We start from the raw sequence: 27003 nt of genomic DNA, 5'->3' as shown, positions 1-27003 counted from the left end.
TTTTTTTTTTTTTTTTTTTTTTAAAGATGCAGCTAGCTAACAAGTTAGAGTTACAGCACTACGGTTGCTGTGGATAGCAGCAATGGATTATTGGATATAACGTCTGCCAGTGGAACGCGCTTTCAATTCCATACCAAAAAAAGACCAGCTAATATTAGGCCTACACAGGATTAGGGAACTTGCTGCTTTGATGACCGTTCAACTTGAGGCTATCTGGCAGACAACGGGTGAGTGAAAATGTGTCTTACTGTCTCACTGTAAGCAGGCATACCCAGTGTTCAATTAGTTTGATTACCACAGCATTTCTCAACCACATGACTAAAAAAAAAAAAGTGCATGACGCGCATGTTTTTTCCCCTCCAAATAATAACTGGTATATTTGTACAGAAAAAATATCTGTTTCAAAGGCATTATTCGTGCCTATATGAATAACGTATTCGTATTCAAGTACACCCCTAATGGAGAGGGGTCTAAAATTGTCTAAAACTTTTGTCCTTAACTGTCTAAGTGAGCTGGAGGCTGAAACGGCGTGAGACCAAAGTCCCGCCCAACGCTGCTTGCAGCTTTAATATTTTATTTGTTTTCCGGTTCACCATCTAATAAATACAGCTGTGTAAATTGTAAGTCTGAACAACAAAAGACAGACAACTTTTTTCTGTTCTGCGATTTCCACCATTAACATTTTTTATGGAAACAAAGTAAGAGAGAGTCTGTCTGTCAGCAAGAAACAGTTTTACATCACTGACTGCCATTTCCATTCAGTCACAGGTGAGGCTGATCATTCCTGAGTGTCAGGAGTGTTAATAGCTGAATCCAAATGTCCACCCTCTGGACTTGTGGACTGAGCCCTCGCAGACTTCATTTGTACATAGTGTGACATATTTACCGTCATCAAGTCTGCAAGGGCAGAGACTGCAAGTGGCTGATAGACAGCCCTCGACTGTTGTACTTGTTGCTGTGGAAATGTTCAACTGTTGCTGCTGTCATATTCATATATGTCATATAAGTTGATGAGTAGTGCTTATTAATCTGTTCCTGCAGATAATAAGATATAAATCCCTTGTATAGCCTTTTTTGTGACTGAACAAAAATGTATTTTACATCTCTGTAGAACATACATACATACATAATATTATTTCTGGCCTACAAAATTCAAGTAACATTTTAATAGGCCTAACTGTCAATAACTATTTTACACAATTATACATTTTTTTAGACAAATCAAAAACCCACATCAGCACGTCTGTATTGCAATGAATTGTGGGTTAATAAATCAGTGAAGTCTGCTGAAGTCTGCACCCCAAGCGGACTCTCTGGAAGTCTGCAGAAAGTCTGCTTGAGGCCCCTTGTGGACTGGTTGAATTGTGGATTTGGACAGCCCTCAGCACTCCTGGACCTCCAGTGAACATGCCCATACAAGTCCGCGAGGTCTGCAAGTGCAGTGAAGTCCACACATTTTTGATTCAGCCACAGCCCACTGTCAGGGGGGTCAAAGGGTACAGATGACCCCACCCCAAGGCCAAGGGGTGGTTCATGAAAAGGTCTATAGTTGACCTTTAAACTGGATCAAGTACAACAATTTACTCACTGACTTACATAACTGGTTCTCTAGTTGGTTCAGTCCAGTCCAATCAGGGACCACTAAAGTAAAGTGACAAAGGAGTACAGAGAGAACAAGACAATGACAGGAGCAGAGAGGCAATGGACAAATGTCTGCAGGAAAAAAAGACAATGACACACTATGACACACACATATCTTCAGGGGTGGGAATCTCCCTATAGGCCCACCCATCTTTGACAAAAGTGGCACACCCTCCACCATTTTGATTGTTAGGTCTGTCCTGTCTTATAACACTGTAAATGAGATCATAACTAAGTTCTACTTCTAATTAATGTACATACCTCTTGAACTCATGGACTTTGGCTCTGAGGATCCTCGCATTTTGTACGTCATTTCTGTCAGCTCCATTAGCAGCTAGCAGTGCATCTGATCTGCTTTTACATCTTTTTCCTGCTGCCTCCACTACAGTCTAGATTCTATCACTTCTCTTTTTCAGCTGAGAAGCAACATTAAAGGTCTGTGCAGATGAAAACTATTAAGTTCACTTTATTTACTACTATTGTGTCATTGACCACTAATAAACTGATCATTATCTGATTTCTGGAGTTACCTGATTATTCAAGTGGTCATGTAAACAGCATAATCCGACAGGCTTTATCAGACAAAAGCCATTATCTGATTATGAGAAATCAGACAAACACACCTAGCTTTTTCCCCAGTGGTCAGATTATTTGGTGCATGTATACCCTTTAATCTGGTTTCTTTTGGGTTTTGCTATTTTATACTCCCACTACACTACATTTTAGAGAGAAATATTGTACTTTCTACTCCACTCCACTCCACTTTTGTTTCTTTTCAGATAAAGATTTTTCATAAAATAATATTTTTATATTCTCAGTGTTTAAATTGTCACTTTTATTTTATCTTACTTATATGTTATGCACTTTGTGACAAGTATATATACAATACACTTGTATAATGCACTTTGCAGTACTTTTACTACGAATCTACCCAAAGTATGTAAAATTGGCTCCACATTGATAAACTACACATTAGAATGCTCTCACATGTATTTAATGATAAAAAAAAAAACAGTACTGTAAGAATATAAGCCGTCAGCATGGTGAGTGCTTTATTTTGCAAATATATGACTTGCGTACTTTTCGAGGTTTTTCAAGGATATGAGTACCTACTGTAACAGGAAGTTTGAGTTTTATGTCATGTACTTGAGGAGAAATCCAACTGAAGAACTGAATCATGTAAACCAGGTTTTTCTGATTATCAGATTTTTGAAGTGCACGTAAACGCGTCAAATTGGATTATTACCATTACCTGATTATTCCCAGTTATCTGATTATTGTGCGCATGTAACCGTGCTCGTGTCAACTTTACATTTATTGTATGTGCACAAACATTTTGCACAGGTTTGTCAGTTTGGGCCTGATTTTCTGATGTGTTACTGTTTCTTTGTACATGATTTCTTCGGGCCACCACAATAGGACATGTATTGTTTGTTCCTGCCTCCCTTTACATTCTTTAGTGTCTCTGTGTTATGATACTTTGATCATTATCTTAACTCTCTGGACTTCTCAACCTTCTCTCTGAACTATACAGCTTCCAAATGCAGCACTGTTTTCTCCACTGTTACAACACTTATTCTTTTTCCACATCTTGCACACCTTAACTTTGCTTTACACTGCTGTGCTGTGTGCCCCATTCTTGGGCATGTATGACATCTGAGAGGTTTGGGAATGTATTCCCTCACTTTGTGGTTCATGCAACATTTGGACTGATTTAGGGAACATTTTCTCAAACTGAACTATTACTGACAGGGTTTCCTTTAAAGTGCCATCTCTTTTGCTCTTAATCCTTCAGGCCTCCACTATTTTTCCTCCTTGAACCTCCTCTTTATTTTCATTCACGTGCTTAGTGGGATTTCAGGAATGACTTCTTTCAGGTTTGCCACTGTTCCTGGGACATGAGTTTTCATCCTTTTCCCTTTTAATGACAACATTCTGAGTATCTTTTCCTGCTGTTGTTTGCTAGCTGCATGTATTAACACTCGTTTGATGTTCATAAATCTGTCAAATTTAATTTTACCAATCTCATCTTCAGATGCTCTGGTAAGTTTAATCAGGTGATAGTGCCCACCATCCTGAAATCAGTCAGGATGGTGGGGACTGGTGACTGTCCACTCATTTTTCCTGTGTCCATAATTGTCTATCATTCTGACTGCTTTTCCATTTTTGTTAACATTGGCTCTGCAGGTGGCCTCACTATCATCCATCCAACTTCTTGCTCTTGGTAGCTTTTCTCTTTCTCTCATAGCCCTCTTAAGCCTCGTTGCTCTAGATTCAATCCACTCCATTTCACTCCCAGTCTCTCCATCTGAGGTAGCTGACATGATGTTACAGAGTACAGTTCATGCTAATCCACCAAAATTAAACCCTACCATGTTTACACATCCCTCCTCCTTCCAACCAATCAGCTTGGAACAAGTGGGCAGGATAAACTATTTTGGGAAGCGCTTGTTGACATATATCGAAATTGCTAAATGGGTGGGGATGTGAGCGACAGCATACACATCACAGCTTTCAGTTTAAGTGTTCGGATATGAATCCCACTGTGAAGCTGGATGACACAGAGAGAAGTTGACTGGAAGTCTGTTTCAAAAGACAGTCAGTCAGATTTTTACTGGAGTAGAATGAGTTTAGAAATATACTTCAAAAATTGTAATGATAATTAAAATGTTTATGTCTAGTAATTTTCCAGTACAAGAAATCATTCCAACATCAAGCTTTTAATAAGTGTCATAGTTTGGAGTTACGTTGCATTGAGGGAGAGGTAATAGTTTCCAACAGATTTTTAATAAGTCCTCTGATAATTTAAACATAAAACAGTAGTTGTTTTTTTTTGACATACTGAGTGAAAGTGTGAGTGTTTGTAGTCTTTATTTTTTACTAAAAGCCATAAACAGTCTAATAACTGAAACTGAAAACTACAGTCTTCCAGCTCTTCCAATGTGGCTGCCAAATAATTTTCAGGCACTGCAACAAACAAACGTGTTTACAGGCAATGATGCTGTGAAGATACTGAACAACCTGCTTAAAGTATATTGACCACAGTCTTTCTCTTTATGTAGTATAATGATGTATTACTATATATTTAGTATATCTGATTCCACACAAAGCATTTCATTGTATTTTATTCAGTGTCCATAATCTGAACAGACTCTTCTACCACATCCAGAGAGAACGGAGTCACAGTTTTGGTCAGGACAGCTGTGGTGCCAGGCTTATACCTGTATTGCCCCTCTCTGGAAAAAAAAAGACAAACAAGGAGTGAGAAAAAGTCTGTTTTGCTTAAAATCCTCTGTCCTGTGCTGCAAGGTTTGCAATGTACTCTGTAGGTCAAGCAGTGCTGTAGCCAGAATTTTAATATTGATACAGTAGCAGAGTTTAAAGGTAAAATCCATGCAAAAACAGTACACTGTCCCAACACTGAACAGACAGAAAACTGTTTTCTGTCAGAAAGTAAGACTGCTCACTTTTACCCATTACATTCAAAACATGCAGAACACATTAGCTGGACAGTAGCTGGGTGTCAATGAGTGAGTCTCAGGTTTACATTAATATGCTATTTGTCCACACAGTTTTCTTGTTTCAGGGACGCATATACAGCAAAGCCTGAGGTGTTATCCAACAGGCTTTGGATAAGGTTCTCTACAAACACTTATTTTGCATTTTGTTTAGAACATGTATGAAAGTTTGTATCTGCGTCCACATGATCCTGAGTTTGGGCCCAGTGTTTCAAAATATTTAATTCAGATCAGAATGATCTACATTATCTGGATAGGATTAAAACTCAAAATTTGGTATTTCAACACCAGGGCCCAGTTGTTCAAAAGTTGTAATCTGGATAAAAATGATCCGGTTTTGGCAATCCATTTTTTTTCTTCCATAGATCACGTAATCCAGTTCTCTTTTGTCCTGGTTGTTAAAAAAAGAACTGGGTGGGTCGTTGGTGGCTTGGTGGTAGAGCAGGCGCCCCATGTACAAGGCTGTTGCCGCAGCGGCCCGGGTTCGAATCCAGCCTCTGGCCCTTTGCTGCATGTCCCTCCCTCTCTCTCTCCCCCTTTCACACTTGTCTGTCCTATCAATTAAAGGCTTAAAAATGCCCAAAAAATATCTTACAAAAAAAAAAAAAAAAAAAAAAAAAAAAGAACTGGGTAGGATCACTCTGATCCAGGTACAGACTTTTAAGGATTACCAGTACTTTAACTGGGATGCAGGGGTCGCCATAATTCATACAAAGTAAAAGATCCTTAATTAATTATATTTTGTTTGATATTAACTGCCATTTTGTGGACTACTTCATTAGCAATAAATTATTTTATCCACAACCATGTTAACCTCACCTACTTTGTCATGATACGGTTGTAATAATTCAAGTTGAACATAATGAAACATTTGAACATTTAAACACAAATATTGAAGAGGACAACAGGTAGAACAGCAAGCATGGGGTAAAATTAAGTGTTTTTATTTCAAAATTGGAAAGAAAGGCGTTACAGAAAAAACCTCTGATGGTAAATTTCTCTTTAACATTCAGTCCACTGACCTGACAACCAATAAACATTAACAAAAGTTACATTATGAGGGACCTTGGCCGAAGGTACCTTTATTCTTTCTTCCACCGCCCCCCTAAACATGCTCAAAAACTCACCAAAACTGGCATGCTTGTCAGAACTGGCAAAAAATTTGATAAAATGAAAAAATTAACCCCTAAAGTGGCAAAATGGGCTCTCTAGTGCCACCTAGGCACACTTAAGTGGCCACTGTGGCCCGTAGGAATGTCGTAGAAAGATAAAACCAAAACTGGTTGGTTCGTCTCATCAAGAACTACAAATCATGTGCTGACACCCCTGATTTGCCCTGTCAAAGTAAGATGCCGTTTTTCAAAAATGCTCTTTTTCAAAAAATATCTCCCCCACACCATTTATCGTATTGGCTTCAAACTCGCACACATGACAGCTCACACCCTGCTGAACAAAACCTCCTGATCTTCAAAAGAAAAGATGAGGGGCAACACATCTTAAACTTGCGACCAAGATCGCATTTTTGACTCCACAAACATAAAAACTATATGTCTGCATTCGGGATGAGTATATCTCTCTGCTGGTATGCTCACATTGACGACTGGACCCACGGTTTGGGAATTCTTCTGTATTAAGTGTATGAAAATTTATTATAACATAAATATACTACTCAATACAAATTGTAGAAATAGTGGTGTAAAAATGCAGTTTATCATTCTCTTAACTCAGTCAGTAAGTTCTAGTTTTCTTGTTTGACTACTTTTTGAGTTATTTCATTTTTCCCTCGTATTCCAGTCTGAATGCAGCCCTCTGCTGGGATCAGGGTAATCCTGATATTTTAGACTGAAGTAATCCTTACCCTATTCAAATATTTGAACAACACTAACTTTGATCCAGATAAAAAACTGGATTGGATTACCTGATTTTATCCGATCACATAATCCTGTTTTTCGTTTGAACAACTGGAACAACTTTCAGGAATTGATCCTATCTGACTGAATTAATCCTGCCAGATTACTTTTGAACAACTGGGCCCAGGGCCTAATTGTTAAGAGGTAATCCAATCACGGCTTTCATTATCCGGTTGGATGAAATCTTGAAATTTGCACGTTCAAAAGAAAATCAGATAAGATCACATAATCCAGTCTTGGTTTTAATTTGGATTTAACCTTAATTGTTCCATGTGTTGTCCAAAACTCTCTAGTAGGATGGGGATACCTTTGACAACCAAAAACCAGGATAATCCTAAAGCAGAGGAGTGGGTTCAGGATGGGTTTGAGGAACAAAATGCAAAAAAAAAAAAAACAAAAAAAAAAACCTACTTTTAAATCAGTCAAATATATAAACATTTACCTATAATTTGCACTTGATTTGACTTTGTCATTATAATTAATATAAAGTGACAAGTAAAAGTTAATATTAAGTATTTCTTTGTTTGATACTGACAGCTATTTGGGGGATTATTAAATGGGGCAAAATCCTTTATATGGATTTTTTTACTTACTGTGCTGAAAGGCTTAATGTAACCTAATGTCTTTATAGCTGTAATGGATAAACAAAACAAGTTCAAAATATCAGTTAGTGTATATATACTAACATGATACAAATGTTGCATTATTTGACCAATTTAAAAGTTTAACTGCATTCTCTTTCTGAAATCCACCTACCCTGAATCTGGCCTTCAACTTGGATCAGGATGATCCGGATGTTTTGGGTCAAAGGATGCCCAATCCAACCAAAATCAACACATACTGAACATTTGATCCAGATTAAACTTAAACTGGAATGCATGATCTAATATGATAACAAAACCAATTTTTGTTTTTGAACAGCTAATTTTCAAAATTTAAAACAATCTGATAGCCCAGATCCAATCAGATTATTTCTAAACAACTGGGCCCAAAGAGTGAGGTCTCCTTAAACTAGGCACACACTTTACCATTTGAACCCCTTTTTTAAAATGTTGTTTTTTAATTCCAACTTCCAATGTACAAGTAACAACCTTTTTACCTAAACGAGACGATGACGAGCTAAAAATAGATCTTGATAATACAGACGAAGATGAAATCTGTGTTTCATTTTTGTTGTTGAGACATGACAAAAATGTTAGTGGTGGACTACTGGACAATAAAAGCTGAGAACAGCCATGCTTGTAATTATCTTCAAATGCTGTGACAGGCTGGTAAACTCCAGTAAATAGTCTGCACCAGGATGTTTCACTAGTCACTAAACGGCAGCGGTGCAAGCAGCCACCGGCTGGTTTGATGCTGTTTGACAGGCAGGTAGGAGGCTCCATCATCTGTGAGGGTAGCTGTGCTGTCAGTAAACAGTCTGAACTCAGATCACTTTTCTCTGACAGAGATGAAAGTTTAGTTTTAATCACCAACTCCGTGAGAGGACAAGAGTTTAAACCTCCAGACAAACCCGTTGCAGATTAAGAAAGAATTCAGACTTTAATTAAGTTTACAATGAACCTAACAAATCCTAGTTGTCTCAGATTAGTTATTTGTAGTGTCAACGTTTTTGAGACCATGAATATAGAGATGTTGATCTTTTCAAATGATGATCAATAAGTGTAAATCCCCCCTACACCCAATAAGTATAAATCCCCCTTTACACCTGTAAAAACTGCTACAGAAATGACACTTTGTAAATGTGGAGAAATTATTTGCAGTTGTAGAAAAAATTGTCCATATGAAATTTTTATACAATCTGTCACACTGATTGTAATTTCTGATACATGAATTAGCCTAACTAGATTAGTTTAAAGATAAAAAAAAAATAAAATAAAAAACCATAATGACTAAAATGTCATAAATCTTCATCGACTAAAACATTTTAAAATTATTGTTGACTAAAACTAGACTAGAACTATGAAGGATAAAAATGACTAAAATGTGACTATACCTAATAGGCATTTTCATCTCAAGACTAAGACTAAATCTAAAATAGCTGCCAAAATGAACACTGCTATCAGCGGATGTAGGATTCATAATTATGAACATCCCAAAGAGAGGATAGAAATCCATTTCTGTAAAAATGGGTCAGTCCAAGCTTTGATTCCCTCCCTCTCTTGGTCTCTCTCTGTCTTGCTCTCTCGTTCCCTCTCTTTCACGCGCGTGCGTACACACACACACACACACACACACACACACACACACACACACACACACAAGGTAGCAGCACCAATACTGGATTTAGGCTTTACTGTACACTGAGTGAGTGAGGAAAAAGGCACTGATCTTGGAGAATCTACTTGTGGCTCTGCTTCAACTGTGCAAGACCCTGAAGCCAGCTAAACAAATTCCTCTCTATGTATGACAGTCAGCTAGAAGCAATTAATTGGGCCAGTTGTGTGGCTCGAAGATTGAGTCAGAAATGGGCTCAAATGGTGCAGTGTATGGCCAGCGTTAATATGCAAATTTTATGTAAATTATGCTCTCCTTGCCCATCAAACCACTCCCTTCCATGCCATAACAGCAACCAAAGAAAAAGCTGTCTCTGAAAAATGACTGACATGAAGATACAATCTGAGAGTTTTCATCAAAAAACACCTCAGAATGGAAAAAATATCAACATGAATAAAAATGTTTTAATGCCTGAGGTTAACTTTTCAGTGGAACTTTTTTTTTCAGTGCCAATACTTTTTTCTTTGCCAATGTTTCCTTTTTCAGGTCCATCTTGTTTTTAATACCAAGTTTAATTTTCAATGCCAAAATCTGACTGTCACTGTCTTCCATAGATAGCTGCCTTAGAACTCTGATAAAAGGTACGTATGTAATGGCTCACCTTTTGCCCTTTGTTGTGGGCTTGTCGTAGCTTCGCAGGTACTCTACTTCTGCCTCAGTTATAACACACAAGTCCACATTGCTGCCAGAACCAAGGTCACAGAAAATCCCTGCAGCGATGGCGTCTCGTACAAGCTGCTTGGCCTCTTCCAGCTGAAACGGAAAGATGTTTTTTAGGCAGAATATTAGAAGAGATCAGGAAAGAAGAGGACAAGGTTGAGTAGTTACTGGACACTGAATAACTAGATAAGCAATCTATTACCTGGTGGCCATTTTGGAGGATGGAACAAAAATGAACAAACAAAGTTTTTTTGCAGTTCAGTCTACAACTTATCCGTTCCATCGACTCACATCTTCTGTATATTACAAGACAACTATACATTGATGCAATGATTGTGATGGAGGTATTACCACCTTAAATCAGCATAACAGTGGTCGCCCCCTCTCGTGGCCCAATTGTTGAAAAACGCTCGCTAAAGTGCCCTCTTGGGAGGCAAAACACGCGCTAAAGTGTCCTCCTGGGAGCCAAAACGCGCACTAAAGTGCCCTCCTGGGAGCCAAAACGCGCGCTACAGTGCCCTCCTGGTTGGCAAAACACACTAAACTGCCTTCTTGGGTAGAAAAAACACACTAAACTGCCCTCTTGGCTGGTTAAAACATGATAAACTGCCCTCTTGGCTGGTAAAAACGCGTGCTTAAGTGCCCTCCTGATTGCCAAAACACAACTGCTCTCTTGGGTGGAAAAACACACTAAACTCCAGAAGATTATTAGGACCAAGAAATACTATGAAACATTACTGTTGCAATGACTTTTATGTTGGGCCCTTTTTTGATCAACTATATATTGAGCCAGAACTATATCTCACAGAACCAGTTTGGATAATCTTTTGCTAATATGGTGTTAAAATGCACTAGAATACAGGAAATGGCATCTACTTAATTGAAAATGTTCTGGAGGAGAACCCCCAGACCAGCCCAGGGATTTATTTCCTTCATACATCCATGTCTCTGTGTGTTCTTCATGGTCCAACGTTGAATCTACACAGTTCTCGTGGATGCTGATCCTAACTACAAACTAACTTGAGTAGTCTGTCTAGTTCGTCTGTTTTAAGGCTATATAATGTGCCATTTGTATAACATATAAACATGTATGAAGTGCCCTTGAAAACACGCGGAACTTAGTGCCCTCTTCAGTGGCGAGAACTAACCCTAACCCTTTTTTTTTATTTTCGCTCCTGCCCTTAAAAAAGTCTGTGCATGCCACTGCACTGCGGGTCAGCTGTTTGGATCAGACTTTCCACACTTCATGGATGGGGCGGTATTCACAAAACTTCCTAGTACAAAGAGGTGCTTCTAGTAGGGCTGGCTGCAACTAATGATTATTGTCATTGTCGACTAATCTGTTGATTATTTCTTCGATTAGTCGACTAATCATTTTATCAAAAAATGTATGAAAATGTTGACAATTGTCGGTCTGTCTCTACCAAACCCCAAAATTATGGCATTTAATGTCTTGTTTCGTACTCACGTCAAAGGGTTTTAGTTCATCGTCATGGGAGAGTGTGTAAAGCTGCCAATATTTGAACTTAAGAAGCTGCAACAAGAGTATTTTGGGGTACTTTTATAATACTTTTCTATGAAAAATTACTCAAACCGATCAGTCGATTACTAAAATAGTCACCGATTATTTTAATAGTCAATCAGTCACCGATTAGTCGACTAATCGCTGCAGGCCTAGCTCCTAGTGACAAAATTTTAAGAAAATTCTTAGAATTATGGCGTTTTCTTAGAATTCTCTTTCCCTTTTTGGGAAAAGTTAAAACTAGGGCCTGGTAAAGATAAAAGTTATTCTCTTGCCCTTAAGGGAGCTGTTAATGTCAAAGACTGTCAGGAGTACAGAGGAGACTTCGAAGAGGGTTAAAGTTTCTTAAGCAGAGGAGAAAATGGCAGAAAGACAAACATGTAAGAGGGATTTTCTCCAAACATTAGATTACAACAAATAAATGAAGATTAGATATTGCAGGGATGATGTTTGTGCTCGATCTCACCAGAGAGGCTCTCACATCTCCCACCCACTGCAATAAAGATATAACACCAAAAATAAAGTGATCACAATACTAAGAAATTTGGAAACTGAAAAAATGCAACAACGCAGCAGTGCTGACTTGGGTCTGTTTCAGCCTTCCATCAGAAGAGTGACCACATTAACAAGGACAACACTTTCACAGTCTCATAATTTGTTGTAGTTTATTTCATTTCCAATGGCTGTCCATATCTTGCAGGCTAACAAAAGGACAACCAATATGGCCCATAATGTCTGTGTTCGGTGCAGCTGGCCTCAGCTGTTTTCTGTCCTTGTTCTAACAGGCCAGAAAAACACGAGCATGCACCATCTTAGAAATCTTTGTAAAAGTGAAGTTTTATTACGATCTGATCATCCAACAGCACTTGACCTGAACAGCTGACCTGCAGCATAATACAGTGCATGGCACAGTTGGGCCTGTGCATAGGAATATGGTAGGTATACGGTTGAGAAAATGTAGTGCCAAAGGAAAGGGCTGTCTTACAGCAAGTTAAAGCAGTGAAAATATTCTCAATATAGCATTCACTTAGACTGATATTGTTTTTTTTTAAGGTAGGCCTTTTTTTAAAGAGGCTAAATGAGTTTCGGTGCAAACCCCCATCCACAGTAATGCATTGCTTCTGTGGTGTTAGTGCTATCTAATTCTCCAAACAGGGAACACTGCCACTGCCATCTACTGGATGTAATGCACTAACTATGAATATACAGTACAGGCCAAAAGTTTGGACACACCTTCTCATTCAATGCGTTTTCTTTATTTTCATGACTATTTACATTGTAGATTCTCACTGAAGGCATCAAAACTATGAATGAACACATGTGGAGTTATGTACTTAACAAAAAAGGTGAAATAACTGAAAACATGTTTTATATTCTAGTTTCTTCAAAATAGCCACCCTTTGCTCTGATTACTGCTTTGCACACTCTTGGCATTCTCTCCATGAGCTTCAAGAGGTAGTCACCTGAAATGGTTTTCCAACAGTCTTGAAGGAGTTCCCAAAGGTGTTTAGCACTTGTTGGCCCCTTTGCCTTCACTCTGCGGTCCAGCTCACCCCAAACCATCTCGATTGGGTTCAGGTCCGGTGACTGTGGAGGCCAGGTCATCTGCCGCAGCACTCCATCACTCTCCTTCTTGGTCAAATAGCCCTCACACAGCCTGGAGGTGTGTTTGGGGTCATTGTCCTGTTGAAAAATAAATGATCGTCCAACTAAATGCAAACCGGATGGGATGGCATGTCGCTGCAGGATGCTGTGGTAGCCATGCTGGTTCAGTGTGCCTTCAATTTTGAATAAATCCCCAACAGTGTCACCAGCAAAACACCCCCACACCATCACACCCCCTCCTCCATGCTTCACAGTGGGAACCAGGCATGTGGAATCCATCCGTTCACCTTTTCTGCGTCTCACAAAGACACGGCGGTTGGAACCAAAGATCTCAAATTTGGACTCATCAGACCAAAGCACAGATTTCCACTGGTCTAATGTCCATTCCTTGTGTTTCTTGCCCCAAACAAATCTTTTCTGCTTGTTGCCTCTCCTTAGCAGTGGTTTCCTAGCAGCTATTTGACCATGAAGGCCTGATTCGCGCAGTCTCCTCTTAACAGTTGTTCTAGAGATGGGTCTGCTGCTAGAACTCTGTGTGGCATTCATCTGGTCTCTGATCTGAGCTGCTGTTAACTTGCAATTTCTGAGGCTGGCGACTCGGATGAACTTATCCTCAGAAGCAGAGGTGACTCTTGGTCTTCCTTTCCTGGGTCGGTCCTCATGTGTGCCAGTTTCGTTGTAGCACTTGATGGTTTTTGCGACTCCACTTGGGGACACATTTAAAGTTTTTGCAATTTTCCGGACTGACTGACCTTCATTTCTTAAAGTAATGATGGCCACTCGTTTTTCTTTAGTTAGCTGATTGGTTCTTGCCATAATATGAATTTTAACAGTTGTCCAATAGGGCTGTCGGCTGTGTATTAACCTGACTTCTGCACAACACAACTGATGGTCCCAACCCCATTGATAAAGCAAGAAATTCCACTAATTAACCCTGATAAGGCACACCTGTGAAGTGGAAACCATTTCAGGTGACTACCTCTTGAAGCTCATGGAGAGAATGCCAAGAGTGTGCAAAGCAGTAATCAGAGCAAAGGGTGGCTATTTTGAAGAAACTAGAATATAAAACATGTTTTCAGTTATTTCACCGTTTTTTGTTAAGTACATAACTCCACATGTGTTCATTCATAGTTTTGATGCCTTCAGTGAGAATCTACAATGTAAATAGTCATGAAAATAAAGAAAACGCATTGAATGAGAAGGTGTGTCCAAACTTTTGGCCTGTACTGTATATCATACAGCCCCGCTTCAAAAAATCCAGACTATCCCTTTAATGTGGACACAAGGCAAACATTTAGAGAAAAATGTCATTTTAAGGTTGTATCCTTTTAAAGTAACTATATGGAGTTACATTTATTTCCATTATTCAATCAAACAGAGTAGGTTTTGTAATCAAAAATAAGATTTGAGAGCAAAAGCATAAATATTGCAATCAAAAATGTTTTATTGCAAGTAAAAAATGATTGATTGAAAAATGCAAATCTAAAAGTTTTGTTTGCAAATCCTAAAGTTTTGTTTGCCATTTTTTTGTCGTTTGCAAGTCAAAAAGTTTTGTGAGTAAAAAGTTGAACCTGGTGGGTGGGGCCTAAACTGTACCAGTACCATCGATGCCCCGGGGTGTAGCAGTAATGCTGACTGTCGAGCGTTTCCAGTGGAAGAGAGGGAATCGTGGGTGTAGCCCGCTCTGTATGTAGCCACGTCAAACCCACCAATAGAAACTGTTCTCTCATCCATCAGCGTAGGCCCTGCCCATTAAGTGCAGGTGAACTTGCAAGCAAAACTTAACTCGCAAGCAAAGAGGACTGATCTGCAAGCAAAAGTTTTTAACTCGCAAGCAAAGAGGACTGATTTATAAGCAAAATGATCACACGTTTTTACTTACAAACTTGATTTTTGATTGCAGTTCAAGAAATATGCTCTCAAAACAGTTTTATATGATTGCAACAAAAAGACACAAAAATACCTCCATATAACTATCCTTTTAAAGAAGTTTTTTTCATAAAACTGGCATGTCTACAAAAATACTTTTGAAATTGGTTCTACATGACCAGAGAAAACAGAGAAAAGGCTGTGGTATTCACTTCAAGACTCCTTTCTAGCATTCAAGTAACACACATTGGAACAGGTTGGCAAGTGCCAAGGTGTGTCACTGAAGAAGCCCTGCCTTCTATTCCAGCAAATCATGCACAAAGTATTGTGGGTACGTCATGCCCGCTAAGGATACATGGAGGCATCCTTGAAAATTCTTTAAAGGTAGGACTTGGTCCTTGGATGAATTCAAAGGATCTTTGACATTGTAACGGTACTTAAGTGGGAGTTGATGACGTAGCCTCCTTGTAATTCAGCCATTTAAGGATATTTCTTGACTTTGAGAAGCATAAAGTATTGTCATCCTCCTTTTTCACAATACAGTATGGCGCCCACTTCCTGTTCACAAATTCTCACAGAAGTGCCAAACAGTGTACTAAAATATATTTCTGAAAACATCTTAGGCGAGTCAATACAATAACAGAATCTGGGTTCATATTTGATCAGCACTGCTTGGTTTTACTATTTGAGCTGACTTGACCCACTTCTATACTTTCTGTGTCTGTGGTGGTGGAAGGAAAAATCAGTGCAGCCAACCAACAGCCCTGGACCCAGCGCAAATCCGCTCAATTAAGTGAAATGCATCATCCAGTGGATGTGAGCTGGGAAATGAGCAGTTAGATGTGAGTAAGATGGAGGGAAGTTAACTAATAATGGATAAGATGTCTTGATGTCATAGTCTGTGCCTTTCCTTCATTCCTCATATGTCAGCTGTTTTCGCCCTCCCCTTTGTTTCTTGTGGTTCCTTGTTTGTCTCTCTGTGTCTGGGTGTGGCTCATCAGTCCAGCTTCAACCCATGACATCCATTCTTGTTTTTTTGAAAATAAAGCCACTCAAAACTGAACAGGGTCTCGCTTTTAGGTCCAGTTCTTTCCATTGCATACAACACATGATCCTGGGTTTGTTTATATTCTGTTATCCTCGGGACTTTGTTTTGGAGTTTTCTGTTTGTGTTCCTTGTGTCATGTTAGTCATTCATGTTTAATCTGCTTCCTGTTTTATTTTGTAGAGTCTTTCCTCATGTGTCATGTCTGGTTTTGCTTCCTGTCTTTGTGAGTTTTCCCTCAACACCTGTTCTGTATTAGTCTTGTTTGCTCCACCCTAGTGTTCCCCTCCACACCCTTGTTGTCAGCCAATTTCCATTTCCCTCCTTTTGCCTGTCTTCCTAATCCAGCTGTGTCTCACTCTTGTGATGAGTTTTCTGTGTATATCTACCTGTGTGTTTTCCATTTGTTCTATGTCAGTTCGTCTGTGGTCATCCTGTGTTCATCCTGCTTTCATTCCTGCATTCATCCCTGCAATCATCCTGTGTTCATTCCTGCCTTAATTCTGATGCTCACCCTCGTGTTTTCGATGTCATTCCCTGCTCCGTTTCCTGCCTGGTGTTCTGTTTGAATTTGAGTTCATGGTATTTTCCCGGATGGCCTGTACCGGATGTTTTCTATTGGCTGCATTAAAGCTCGCTTTTTGTTAAAATTTCAACCTGCCTGTTTGTCTGCATTTGGGTCCTCCTTAAACTGATACTTGACAGAACTAAGGGACCAAACATGGACCCAGCAGAGCTAACTTCAGCTGTAAACCCACTGTTGGGACCCCGCTTGGCTCTGGGGGGTCCTTGGAGCCTCTACCAGACTCCTAGGTCACACATAAAGAAGTCTTGAGTCCGTTCTTCCAATTCCCACAAGCTACAGTACCAGGTCACCAGCAACCAGCTTAAGTTCCAGGTCACAATAAACCAGCCCAAATTCCCGGCAGGTGCCACTCCTGTTCCAGTGGCAGAGATTCCGGCAGGCGCTGGTAGTCAGGCCGACACCTGCATCCTGAGTCCATTCAGCTGTCTGGCCAACTCGAGCTCTCCAAATCCATTTGGGGCTCCGGCCAGCACCTGCACCCAGAGCCCAGTTGGCGGTCCGGCCAACACCTGCAGCCTAGCCAACTCCTGCACCCATAGTCCAGTTGGCAGTCCAACCGACACCTGCACCCAGAGCAGCAACCCCACCCTGCTCCTGCTGGACCACAGAAGCCTCAAGTCCCTGCCCCTGGTGAGCTGCAGCGGCCTCAAGTCCTTGTTCCTGCTGAGCTGCAGCACCATCCAGTTCCTGTTCCTGGTGAGCCGCAGCAGTCTTAAGTCCTGAGCTAAGTTCAAGTTAGGTCCCATCTACATCACAGACCGTCTGATTGGCCTCCTGGCCAGCCTCCAGATCTGCTCCACCTGTCACGTCTGCCTCCTGGTCGCCCCCCAAGATCTGCCCTGCCTGTCATGTCGGCCTCCTGGCCGACATCCAGATTTGTTCTGCCTATTTGCCCTGTCCCCAGGCCGTCCATCCGAAGCTTTCTGCTCTGCCCCTATTCAGTTTCCTGGCCAACACATGTCCCAACACATAAAAAGCTGGTTGAAATTCTTGTAGTATCCCTTAAAGCCAGCATTTAAACACTAGAAAGCAGAGCTTTTTGTAAGCAGCCTTCTAAGTTGATACATATGAAAACATAAGCCTCATGTTATAGTGTGGAGGCGTTAAAATGAGCTTTTGGAGAACAATGATAACAGCTTGGTTGGGTTGGATTTTTTACACATAAATGCTGTTAGCAAAATCAGGTGACATGCTCAGTACGGGAAAAAACTCTGTTGTACTGTGCAAGCACTGTCCTGTCATAATGTCAACCTGATTTTAGCTTAACATTTTTTATGAGGTCTCCTCTCTTGGTATATATTAACTCTCCAGTCATTTCAGATCGTGCCATTTCCCTTCAACTGACCTCCTTTCTATGCCTCTTCCCGGTTCCCCATTAGCCTTGCATTATACATACCAGCCCATTCCCATTCATTCTTTGCCAGATGTTCTTATGTGCTCAAAACTCAGCGTTCCAGCCATCATCTCTGCCCTTCTGCCCTTCCTTGCCTGTATGGTATTGACTTTTTTCTCTAACCATGAGTAAAACTGAACTTTAAACTTTAGCAGCCTGGTCTCTGACTCATGATTTTTTGGGTCCAAACCAGGTAACTGCGCCATTACATACTTAGTACCGCTACATATGTACTAAAAAAAAGCATCATAGGAAAGATGGTCAAGATGATTACAAATTAGATGCAATGAGAATCGAGTATTTACATAGGAAATGACAGGGTGCCATCTTTTGTAGAAACTGTCAGATGAGCTGCTCTGAATATTTTCTCCTTTTCTAATGATAAAAAGGACACTGAATTAGACAAACAGGATGTGGCGGAAGGAGGATCAAGGCTTTTTGAAGGTAACAAAATATTTCTATGGGCAATGAGTGCAAAAGCAGAAGTAAAAGCAACAATGTCTGAGTGTTTCTTAGAGAGACTGAGTGGCGCAAGTGGTACCCCAAAGATAGCTATCAAGGGGCTGGGTTCAAGATTTATGTCAAGGACTTTACTTATTGTATTAAAGGAGAAGACCAAAGTGAGTATGAGTATGATCAGCCGGTGATAAGCCACATCTATCACATACACTGAACAAAAATATAAACGCAACACTTTTGTTTTTGCTCCCATTTTTCATGAGCTGAACTTAAAGATCTAAAACATTTTCTATACACACAAAAGACCATTTCCCTCAAATATTGTTCACAAATCTATCTAAATCTGTGTTAGTGAGCACTTCTCCTTTGCCGAGATAATCCATCCCACCTCACAGGTGTGGCATATCAAGATGCTGATTAGACAGCATGATTATTGCACAGGTGTGCCTTAGGCTGGCCACAATAAAAGGCCACTCTAAAATGTTCAGTTTTATCACACAGCACAATGCCACAGATGTCGCAAGTTTTGAGGGAGCGTGCAATTGGCATGCTGACTGCAAGAATGTCCACCAGAGCTGTTGCCCGTGAATTGAATGTTCATTTCTCTACCATAAGCCATCTCCAAAGGCGTTTCACAGAATTTGGCTGTACATCCAACCGGCCTCACAACCGCAGACCACGTGTAACCACACCAGCCCAGGACCACATCCAGCATGTTCACCTCCAAGATCGTCTGAGACCAGCCACCCGGACAACTGCTGCAACAATCGATTTGCATAACCAAAGAATTTCTGCACAAACTGTCAGAAACCATCTCAGGGAAGCTCATCTGCATGTTTGTCGTCCTCATCGGGGTCTCGACCTGACTGCAGTTTGTCACCGTAACCGATTTGAGTGGGCAAATGCTCACATTCGATGGTGTCTGGCACATTAGAGAGGTGCTCTCCTCACGGATGAATCTCGGTTTTCACTGTTCAGGGCAGATGGCAGACAGCGTGTGTGGCGTCGTGTGGGTGAGCGGTTTGCTGATGTCAACGTTGTGGATCGAGTGGCCCATGGTGGCGGTGGGATTATGGTATGGGCAGGCGTATGTTATAGACAACGAACACAGGTGCATTTTATTGAGATACCGTGACGAGATCCTGAGGCCCATTGTTGTGCCATTCATCCACGACCATCACCTCATGTTGCAGCATGATAATGCAGGGCCCCATGTTGCAAGGATCTGTACACATTTCCTGTAAGCTGAAAACATCCCAGTTCTTGCATGGCCAGCATACTCACCGGACATGTCACCCATTGAGCATGTTTGGGATGCTCTGGATCAGCGTATACGACAGCGTGTTCGAGTTCCTGCCAATATCCAGCAACTTCGCACAGCCATTGAAGAGGAGTGGACCAACATTTCACAGGCTACAATCAACAACCTGATCAACTCTGTGCGAAGGAGATGTGTCGCACTGCATGAGGCAAATGGTGGTCACACCAGATACTGACTGGTATTCTAACCGCCCCAGACCCTCCCAAGCAAAACTGCACATTTCAGAGTGGCCTTTTATTGTGGCCAGCCTAAGGCACACCTGTGCAATAATCATGCTGTCTAATCAGCATCTTGATATGCCACACCTGTGAGGTGGGATGGATTATCTTGGCAAAGGAGAAGTGCTCACTAACACAGATTTAGACAGATTTGTGAACAATATTTGAGGAAAATGGTCTTTTGTGTATGTAGAAAATGTTTTAGATCTTTGAGTTCAGCTCATGAAGGGGGGCAGCAGCCTCAGCAAAGAAGCCCAGACAGTCCTCTCCCCCGCCACTTCCGTCAGCTCCTCCGCGGGAACCCCGAGGCGTTCCCAGGCCAGCCGGGTGATGTAATCCCTCCAGCGTGTTCTGGGGCGGCCCCGAGGTCTCCTCCCGGTTGGACATGCCCGAAACACCTCCCAAGGGAGGCGTCCGGAAGGCATCCTTACCAGATGCCCGAACCACCTCAACTGGCTCCTCTCGATGTGGAGAAGCAGCGGCTCTACTCCAAGTCCCTCCCGGATGTCTGAGCTCCTCACCCTATCCCTAAGGCTGAGCCCAGCCACCCTGCGGAGGAAACTCATTTCAGGCGCTTGTATTCACAATCTCATTCTTTCAGTCACTACCCAGAGCTCGTGACCATAGGTGAGGGTTGGAACGTAAATCGACCGGTAAATCGAGAGCTTCGCTTTCTGGCTAAGCTCCCTCTTCACCACAACGGACCAGTTAAGCGCCTGCATCACTGCTGACACGTCCCAATCCGCCTGTCAATCTCCTGCTCCATCCTACCCTCACTCGTGAACAAGACCCCGAGATACTTAAACTCCTCCACCTGAGGAAGGACCTCCCCCCTGACCTGGAGTGGGCAATCCACCCTTTTCCGGCTGAGGACCATGGCCTCAGACTTGGAGGTGCTGATTCTCATCCCAGCCGCTTCACACTCGGCTGCGAACCGCCCCAGCGAGAGCTGGAGGAGGTCACTGTTCGATGGAGCTAGGAGGACCACGTCATCCGCAAAAAGCAGGGACGAGATCCTCCCGTCACCGAACCTGACACCCTCCACCACTCGGCTGTGTCTAGAAATTCTGTCCATAAAAGTTATGAACAGAACCGGTGACAAAGGGCAGCCCTGGCGGAGTCCAACCCTCACCGGGAACAGGTCCGACTTACTGCCAGCCACGAGAACCAGACTCATGCTCCTTCGGTACAGGGACTGGATGGCCCTTTGCAAGGGGCCACCAACCCCATACTCCCGGAGCACCCCCCACAGGATGCCCCTGGGGACACGGTTGTAAGCCTTCTCCAAATCCACAAAACACATGTGGACTGGTTGGGCAAACTCCCACGCCCCCTCCAGCACCCTGGCGAGGGTAAAGAGCTGGTCCACGGTTCCGCGTCTGGGACGAAAACCACATTGCTCCTCCTCGATCCGAGGTTCAACTATCGACTGGACCCTCTTCTCCAGCACCCTGGAGTGGACCTTACCGGGCAGGCTGAGGAGTGTGATCCCCCTGTAGTTGGAACACACCCTCTGGTCCCCTTTCTTGAAAATGGGGACCACCACCCCGGTCTGCCACTCCGGAGGCACTGCCCCCGATGTCCACGCAATGTTGCAGAGGCGTGTCAGCCAGGACAGCCCTACAACATCCAGAGCCTTGAGGTATCCAGGACGAATCTCATCCACCCCCAGGGCTCCGCCGCTTCGGAGTTGTTTCACTACCTCAGCAACTTCTGCCCCAGAAATTGGATGACCCGCCCCCGAGACCCTCGTCTCTGTTTCCTCACTGGAATACGTGTTGGTGGGATTGAAGAGCTCCTGAAAGTATTCCTTCCACCGCCCGACAATGTCCCCAGTTGGCGTCAGCAGCTCCCCGCCCCCACTGTAAACAGTGTGAGCAAGTTGCCGCCTTCCCCCCCTGAGGCACCGGACGGTTTGCCAGAACCTCTTTGGAGCCGATCGATAGTCTTCCTCCATGGCCTCACCGAACTCCTCCCACGCCCGAGTTTTTGCCTCAACGACTGCCGCCGCTGCGCTCCGCTTGGCCCGCCAGTACCTGTCAGCTGCTTCCGGAGACCCACAGACCAACCATGCCCTGTAGGTCTCCTTCTTCAGCCTGATGGCTCCCCTCACCTCTGGTGTCCACCAGCAGGTTCAGGAATTACCGCCGCGACTGGCCCCAGCGGCCTTGCGGCCACAGCTCACAACCGCCACCTTTGACAATGGCAGAGCGGAAAAAGGCCCATTTAGACTCAATGTCCCCCTCTGCCCTCAGGACGCGGTTGAAGCTCTCCCGGAGGTGGGAGTTGAAGATCATCTGGACAGGTTCTTCCGCCAGGCGTTCCCAGCAGACCCTCACTGTTCGTTTGGGCCTGCCAGGTCCGTGCGGCGTCTTCCCCCACCATCTGATCCAACTCACCACCAGGTGGTGATCAGTTGACAGCTCTGCTCCTCTCTTCATCCGAGTGTCCAGAACATATGGCCGCAGGTCAAATGATACGACTACAAAGTCGATCATTGACCTGCGACCTAGGCTGTCCTGGTGCCACGTGCACCGATGCACATCCTTATGTTTGAACATCGTGTTAGTTATGGCCAAACTGCGACCCGCACAGAAGTCCAATAACTGAACATCACTCGGGTTCAGATCGGGCAGGCCGTTCCTCCCAATCACGCCCCCCCATGTCCCGCTGCCATTGCCCACGTGAGCGTTGAAGTCCCCCAGCAGAACAATGGAGTCCCTGGTTGGGGCACTGTCCAGCACCCGTCCCAGGGACTCCAAAAAGGGTGGGTACTCTGAACTGTTGTTCGGTGCATAAGCACAGACAACAGTCAGGACCCGTTCCCGACCCGAAGGCGCGGGAAGCAACCCTTTCGTCCACCGGGGTAAACCCCAACGTACAGGCAGAGAGTCTGGGGGCTATCAGAAAGCCCACCCCGGCCCTCCGCCTCTCACCCGGAGCAACTCCAGCGAAGGAGAGAGTCCAACCCCTCTCAAGGAGTCCAACCCCTCTCTAGGGTTCCAGACCCGGAGCTATGTGTCGAGGTGAGGCCGACTATATCTAGCCGGTAACGCTCAGCCTCTTCCACAAGCTCCGACTCCTTCCCCGCCAGAGAGGTGACATTGCATGTCCCAAGAGCCAACTTCTGTAACCGAGGATTGGACCGCCAAGGCCCCCGCCTTGGTCTGCTGCCCAATCCACATTGCACCGAACCCTTCTGGATCCCTCTGCGGGTGGTGGGCCTGCAGGGGGACGAGCCCATGTAGCCGGTTCTGGCTGGGCCCGGCCGGACCCCATAGGCGAAGGCCCGACCACCAGGAGCTCGCCCACGGGCCCCAACCCCAGGCCTGGCTCCAGGGCGGGGCCCCGGTAACCCTCCAGGCCGGGTACACATGTCTTTGATTGTCTCATTCATGAAGGGTCTTCTGAACCGTTCTTCGTCTGACCCTTCGCCCAGAACCAATCTGCCATGGGAAACCCTACCAGGGGCAAAATGCCCCCGACAGCATAGCTCCTAGGGTCATTAGGGCACTCAAACTCCTCCACCACGATAAGGTGACGGTTCTTGGAGGAGCAAAACAAAAGTGTTGCGTTTATATTTTTGTTCAGTGTATATATTATTAGCGCCTGGAAAAAAGATGCTTAGCCTGGCTTTCCTAAAATGAATCCTATGCAGGACCTTGAATTTAATTAAAGTCAGATGTTCACAAGCAGATGTGGAATTCACTCTGATTAATGCCTTTTCCCACCATTCATCAGTCACATTAAACTGGGAAAGTCTATAAAATTGAGAATTTGACCAAACTATTTTGTCATTGATAGCAGCAGCAGACACTGTACATCTAATTTGGGGGCTTACTGACTTAGGATTCCTGTCTCTTCATCTCTACTACGGGTGAGTGCTCTGAGACAACAAGGGAGGCTGAACTTCCCCTAAAATTTTATAGAAGAAATGGTCAAATATGCACTATTGAATTTACATTAAAATAAGAATTTACACTGCATTAAACGTGCGCTAGGATGCGTTTAACATGACATGATGTTCAACCATCAGCTGTTTATCACCAGGTTTCAAACGCGACCTCCTTGTCATACATTCTTGTGTTAGCAGGGTGGACGTGGAGCCTCCAAGCATTCCTATGAGACAGCACTGAGCAGTTTTTTTCGTGCAGTAAAGCGGGACAGTCATTGGATAAATGCGACAAAATCGTCACTTCCAGAGAGGCTTAGCTTCCCTGGGACCTAATGGAGCGGTAGGTGGGAGAGGACGCTCGGTGTATGCATGATGATTGGAGGAACTGTCTAAAAGGCTGAACCCCTTTGTTATTGACAGCGCTACACATTTCGAGCTCAGGTCAAATGATTGCGAGTGAAGTCTTCTGACAGAGTGCCATCCAGAGTTCCTTATTTCCATAAGCAATATAGCTCATTTCACCGTATGTACAGTACAGTTCAGGTGTTTAAACCCATCTGAAAATCTTTGAGGTGTGTTTTCCTGTGGTTCTATGGCATGAGTGTGGTTGAAAAATGGCTTCAATTAAATGTTCCTTTTATAAGTTACTGCCTCGCTACAATATGACAAATTTTATGATTTAAACTTAAAGTGAGCTTCCCCATTTGAAACTTCTGTTGACATTTTTAGTCATAACTGTGAGGTTTAAAGATTTGTAGTTTAACATAGTGGTCTGACCTGTCTGATGTTTCTGCTATACTTACTTCTTTATATTGAAGTAACAGGGCTTTACAGCACACAACATCCCTCTTCCTTGCAAGGGATAAGGAAAAACTCCCCCCAAATAAACCTTTAATGGAGGATAATAATATTGGTGGGGTTTTTTTTGTTTTTTTTTTTTTCAAAAAACTTAATCTAAATAATGTACTATTATGGATGGGGCCACAGCAGTATGGATTTTAGCCACCAAAAAATCCATATCAGTTTAAGTGTATACTATATTTGGAATATGATGGAGGCAGCAGTATACCAGCAACTACAGTGTTTTGCAAAGTAAAATGACTATTTTTGTCAATGGTGCCTGGTGGATTTGAGATAATGGCTTCAGTTCCCCATCTGAAAGGGCTGTCTGGAGGCAAGGTAAAGCCATAAAAATCTTTAAAATATAGTATATACTTATACTGATACTGATCAACACTGTTTCATTTTATGTATGTAATGTTATTATGAGTAAAACAGTTTGTATGTTTACATTACTGTTACATTACTGTATGTCTGATGGCAAAAAAAATCCCTTGTGTAAAAATAGATTTCTATGTCACTGAATAAAAAAGCTAATTCAGTTTCACAGTGTAACATTTTGTTCTGTGTTCTTGTATTTAGTGGTTGTTGATTTGACTTACATACTCAGCTTATTCACCTTTTCCTTTTGCGTTTTTAAGGTTCTGTCTTGTGTTTGTTTCCCACTTGGTAGATATTTACACAATAAACATTTTCCCATACATCTCCATTATGATGTAATATGTGGTGCACAACATGCTTTCAATATAAACTCCACTTTTTACTATAACAGACATTACATTTGCCAGGAAAGGAAAGCAGACAGTCTCACCTCCATGTTTGGTTTGAATCTGTCCTCAAACACAGATACAGCAGCTGCAGCTCCAGAGCCTGAAACCAAAATCAGACATTAGAAAGAGGCTTTTTTTCAATTTTGCTTGCTTCAGTTTTCATGTTTTGTCTGATATTTAGCCTGGTTTTAAAGCCTGGCCCTGTCCTGAGTGAAACTTTCTTTATTCTGCTGTATTTTTATGGTCAAAATAACAATCCTCACAGACAACTTCCCAGTCTGTTCACCACACAAAGAAGTATACAGTACATTAAACATGTACCCATGGTAAGGAAAGGCAGTTTGTCATAGGAGCCATGTGGGTATACACTGAACAGGTGAGCTCCAGTCACGTCGACTCCTCCAACGATCAGAGAAGAACCGACATGACCCTGGTATCTGAAAAAGCAAACAGACATCACTACAACATGCTGCCTGCTCTCTATCAGTGGGAGGAATATAGGGCAAGTCTGCCTGAATGTGTGCTGTTCATTTAAAAAAAAAAAAAAGCCCAAACATAACATCTGACCATCAGTCATTTGTGTGTTGTATCCTTTAAATCTCTGTTACCCTCACCTGAACAGCATCTGTTTCAGCTGTCTGGTTACCATGGCAACAAGAGGGGGTCGCCCAGTGTTGAGCATGTGCAGTTCAACGTTGGACGCCATGATCTGTGTGGTTATCTCTGCGTCCGCAGCCACACCAGCCCCACAGCAGCTGCAGAACATACAGGACATAGTATAACAAGTCAGACAGTGGAAAGTTGCCTAAAATACTTTTCCTTGATGTTAATGTCATAAAGCACATTTTTTACTACTGGTCACAACATTTACAAACCAATGCCATATTCTATTAGTTACAATGCCGATATTCAGTAAAATCAGATCACAGCCTCTATAATACTTTATATTAACTGCATAAAAATGCTGTTACATGATAACAACACACTTATTGGGAGAAATTTAGGGTTTAGTGTCTTCCTCAAGGACACTTAAACCTGGGAACTGAATCCCCAACTAAGTATTGGTCATCCTGCTGTATTACCTTAGCTACGGACGAGAGCATAGCGACCAAATAATCGACTAGTCGACCAGGGGCCAGTTGCACCAACTGGTCTTTACTACGCCTGGTCGTAACTCCTAAGACGGTCTTTGTTAAGACCAGTCTTAAGGAGTGGACTTACGCCGGTTGCACCAACAGGGTTTACGCCTGGTTTTAGCTACGCTGGTTTTAGCTGTGTGCCTGGTGGGAAGGCTGGTGGTAGTGCTGCGTTGCAGCCCAACACAAACTGTAAATCCGGTGACAGCTCTTCAATAAGTTCAAACAGATCTCTCCTACCGAATTGAAACCTCTCAATCAGCTCCTCGTCATTATATAGGCTATGTCCAGTTGCTTCTGTCCCTAATTACCCTCTCCCATCTAAATGCCCGCTCTTA

At 42.8% G+C, this 27003-nt stretch overlaps 1 protein-coding gene across 2 annotated transcripts in view; it reads right to left on the bottom strand.

Moving 5' to 3' along the window:
* Positions 1–4391: 4391 nt before the first annotated feature.
* Positions 4392–27003, bottom strand: part of psmb10 (proteasome 20S subunit beta 10) — a 70638-nt gene continuing 48026 nt past the window's right edge. For both annotated transcript variants that reach the window (XM_049604129.1, XM_049604132.1), the window contains 5 exons: positions 26144–26284; positions 25851–25966; positions 25571–25629; positions 9948–10099; positions 4392–4877 (listed from right to left, as the gene is read on the bottom strand). In XM_049604129.1, coding sequence (XP_049460086.1) covers positions 4766–4877; positions 9948–10099; positions 25571–25629; positions 25851–25966; positions 26144–26284 — 580 coding nt within the window. In that variant the 3' untranslated portion in view covers positions 4392–4765. The remainder of the gene's footprint in view (positions 4878–9947; positions 10100–25570; positions 25630–25850; positions 25967–26143; positions 26285–27003) is intronic.

The sequence above is a fragment of the Epinephelus fuscoguttatus genome, linkage group LG18 (genome assembly GCF_011397635.1).
Source record: "Epinephelus fuscoguttatus linkage group LG18, E.fuscoguttatus.final_Chr_v1".
Taxonomy (NCBI): Eukaryota; Metazoa; Chordata; class Actinopteri; order Perciformes; family Serranidae; genus Epinephelus; species Epinephelus fuscoguttatus.
Note: the sequence above shows the minus strand (reverse complement) of the source record. Positions and strands in the feature narration are given on the sequence as shown.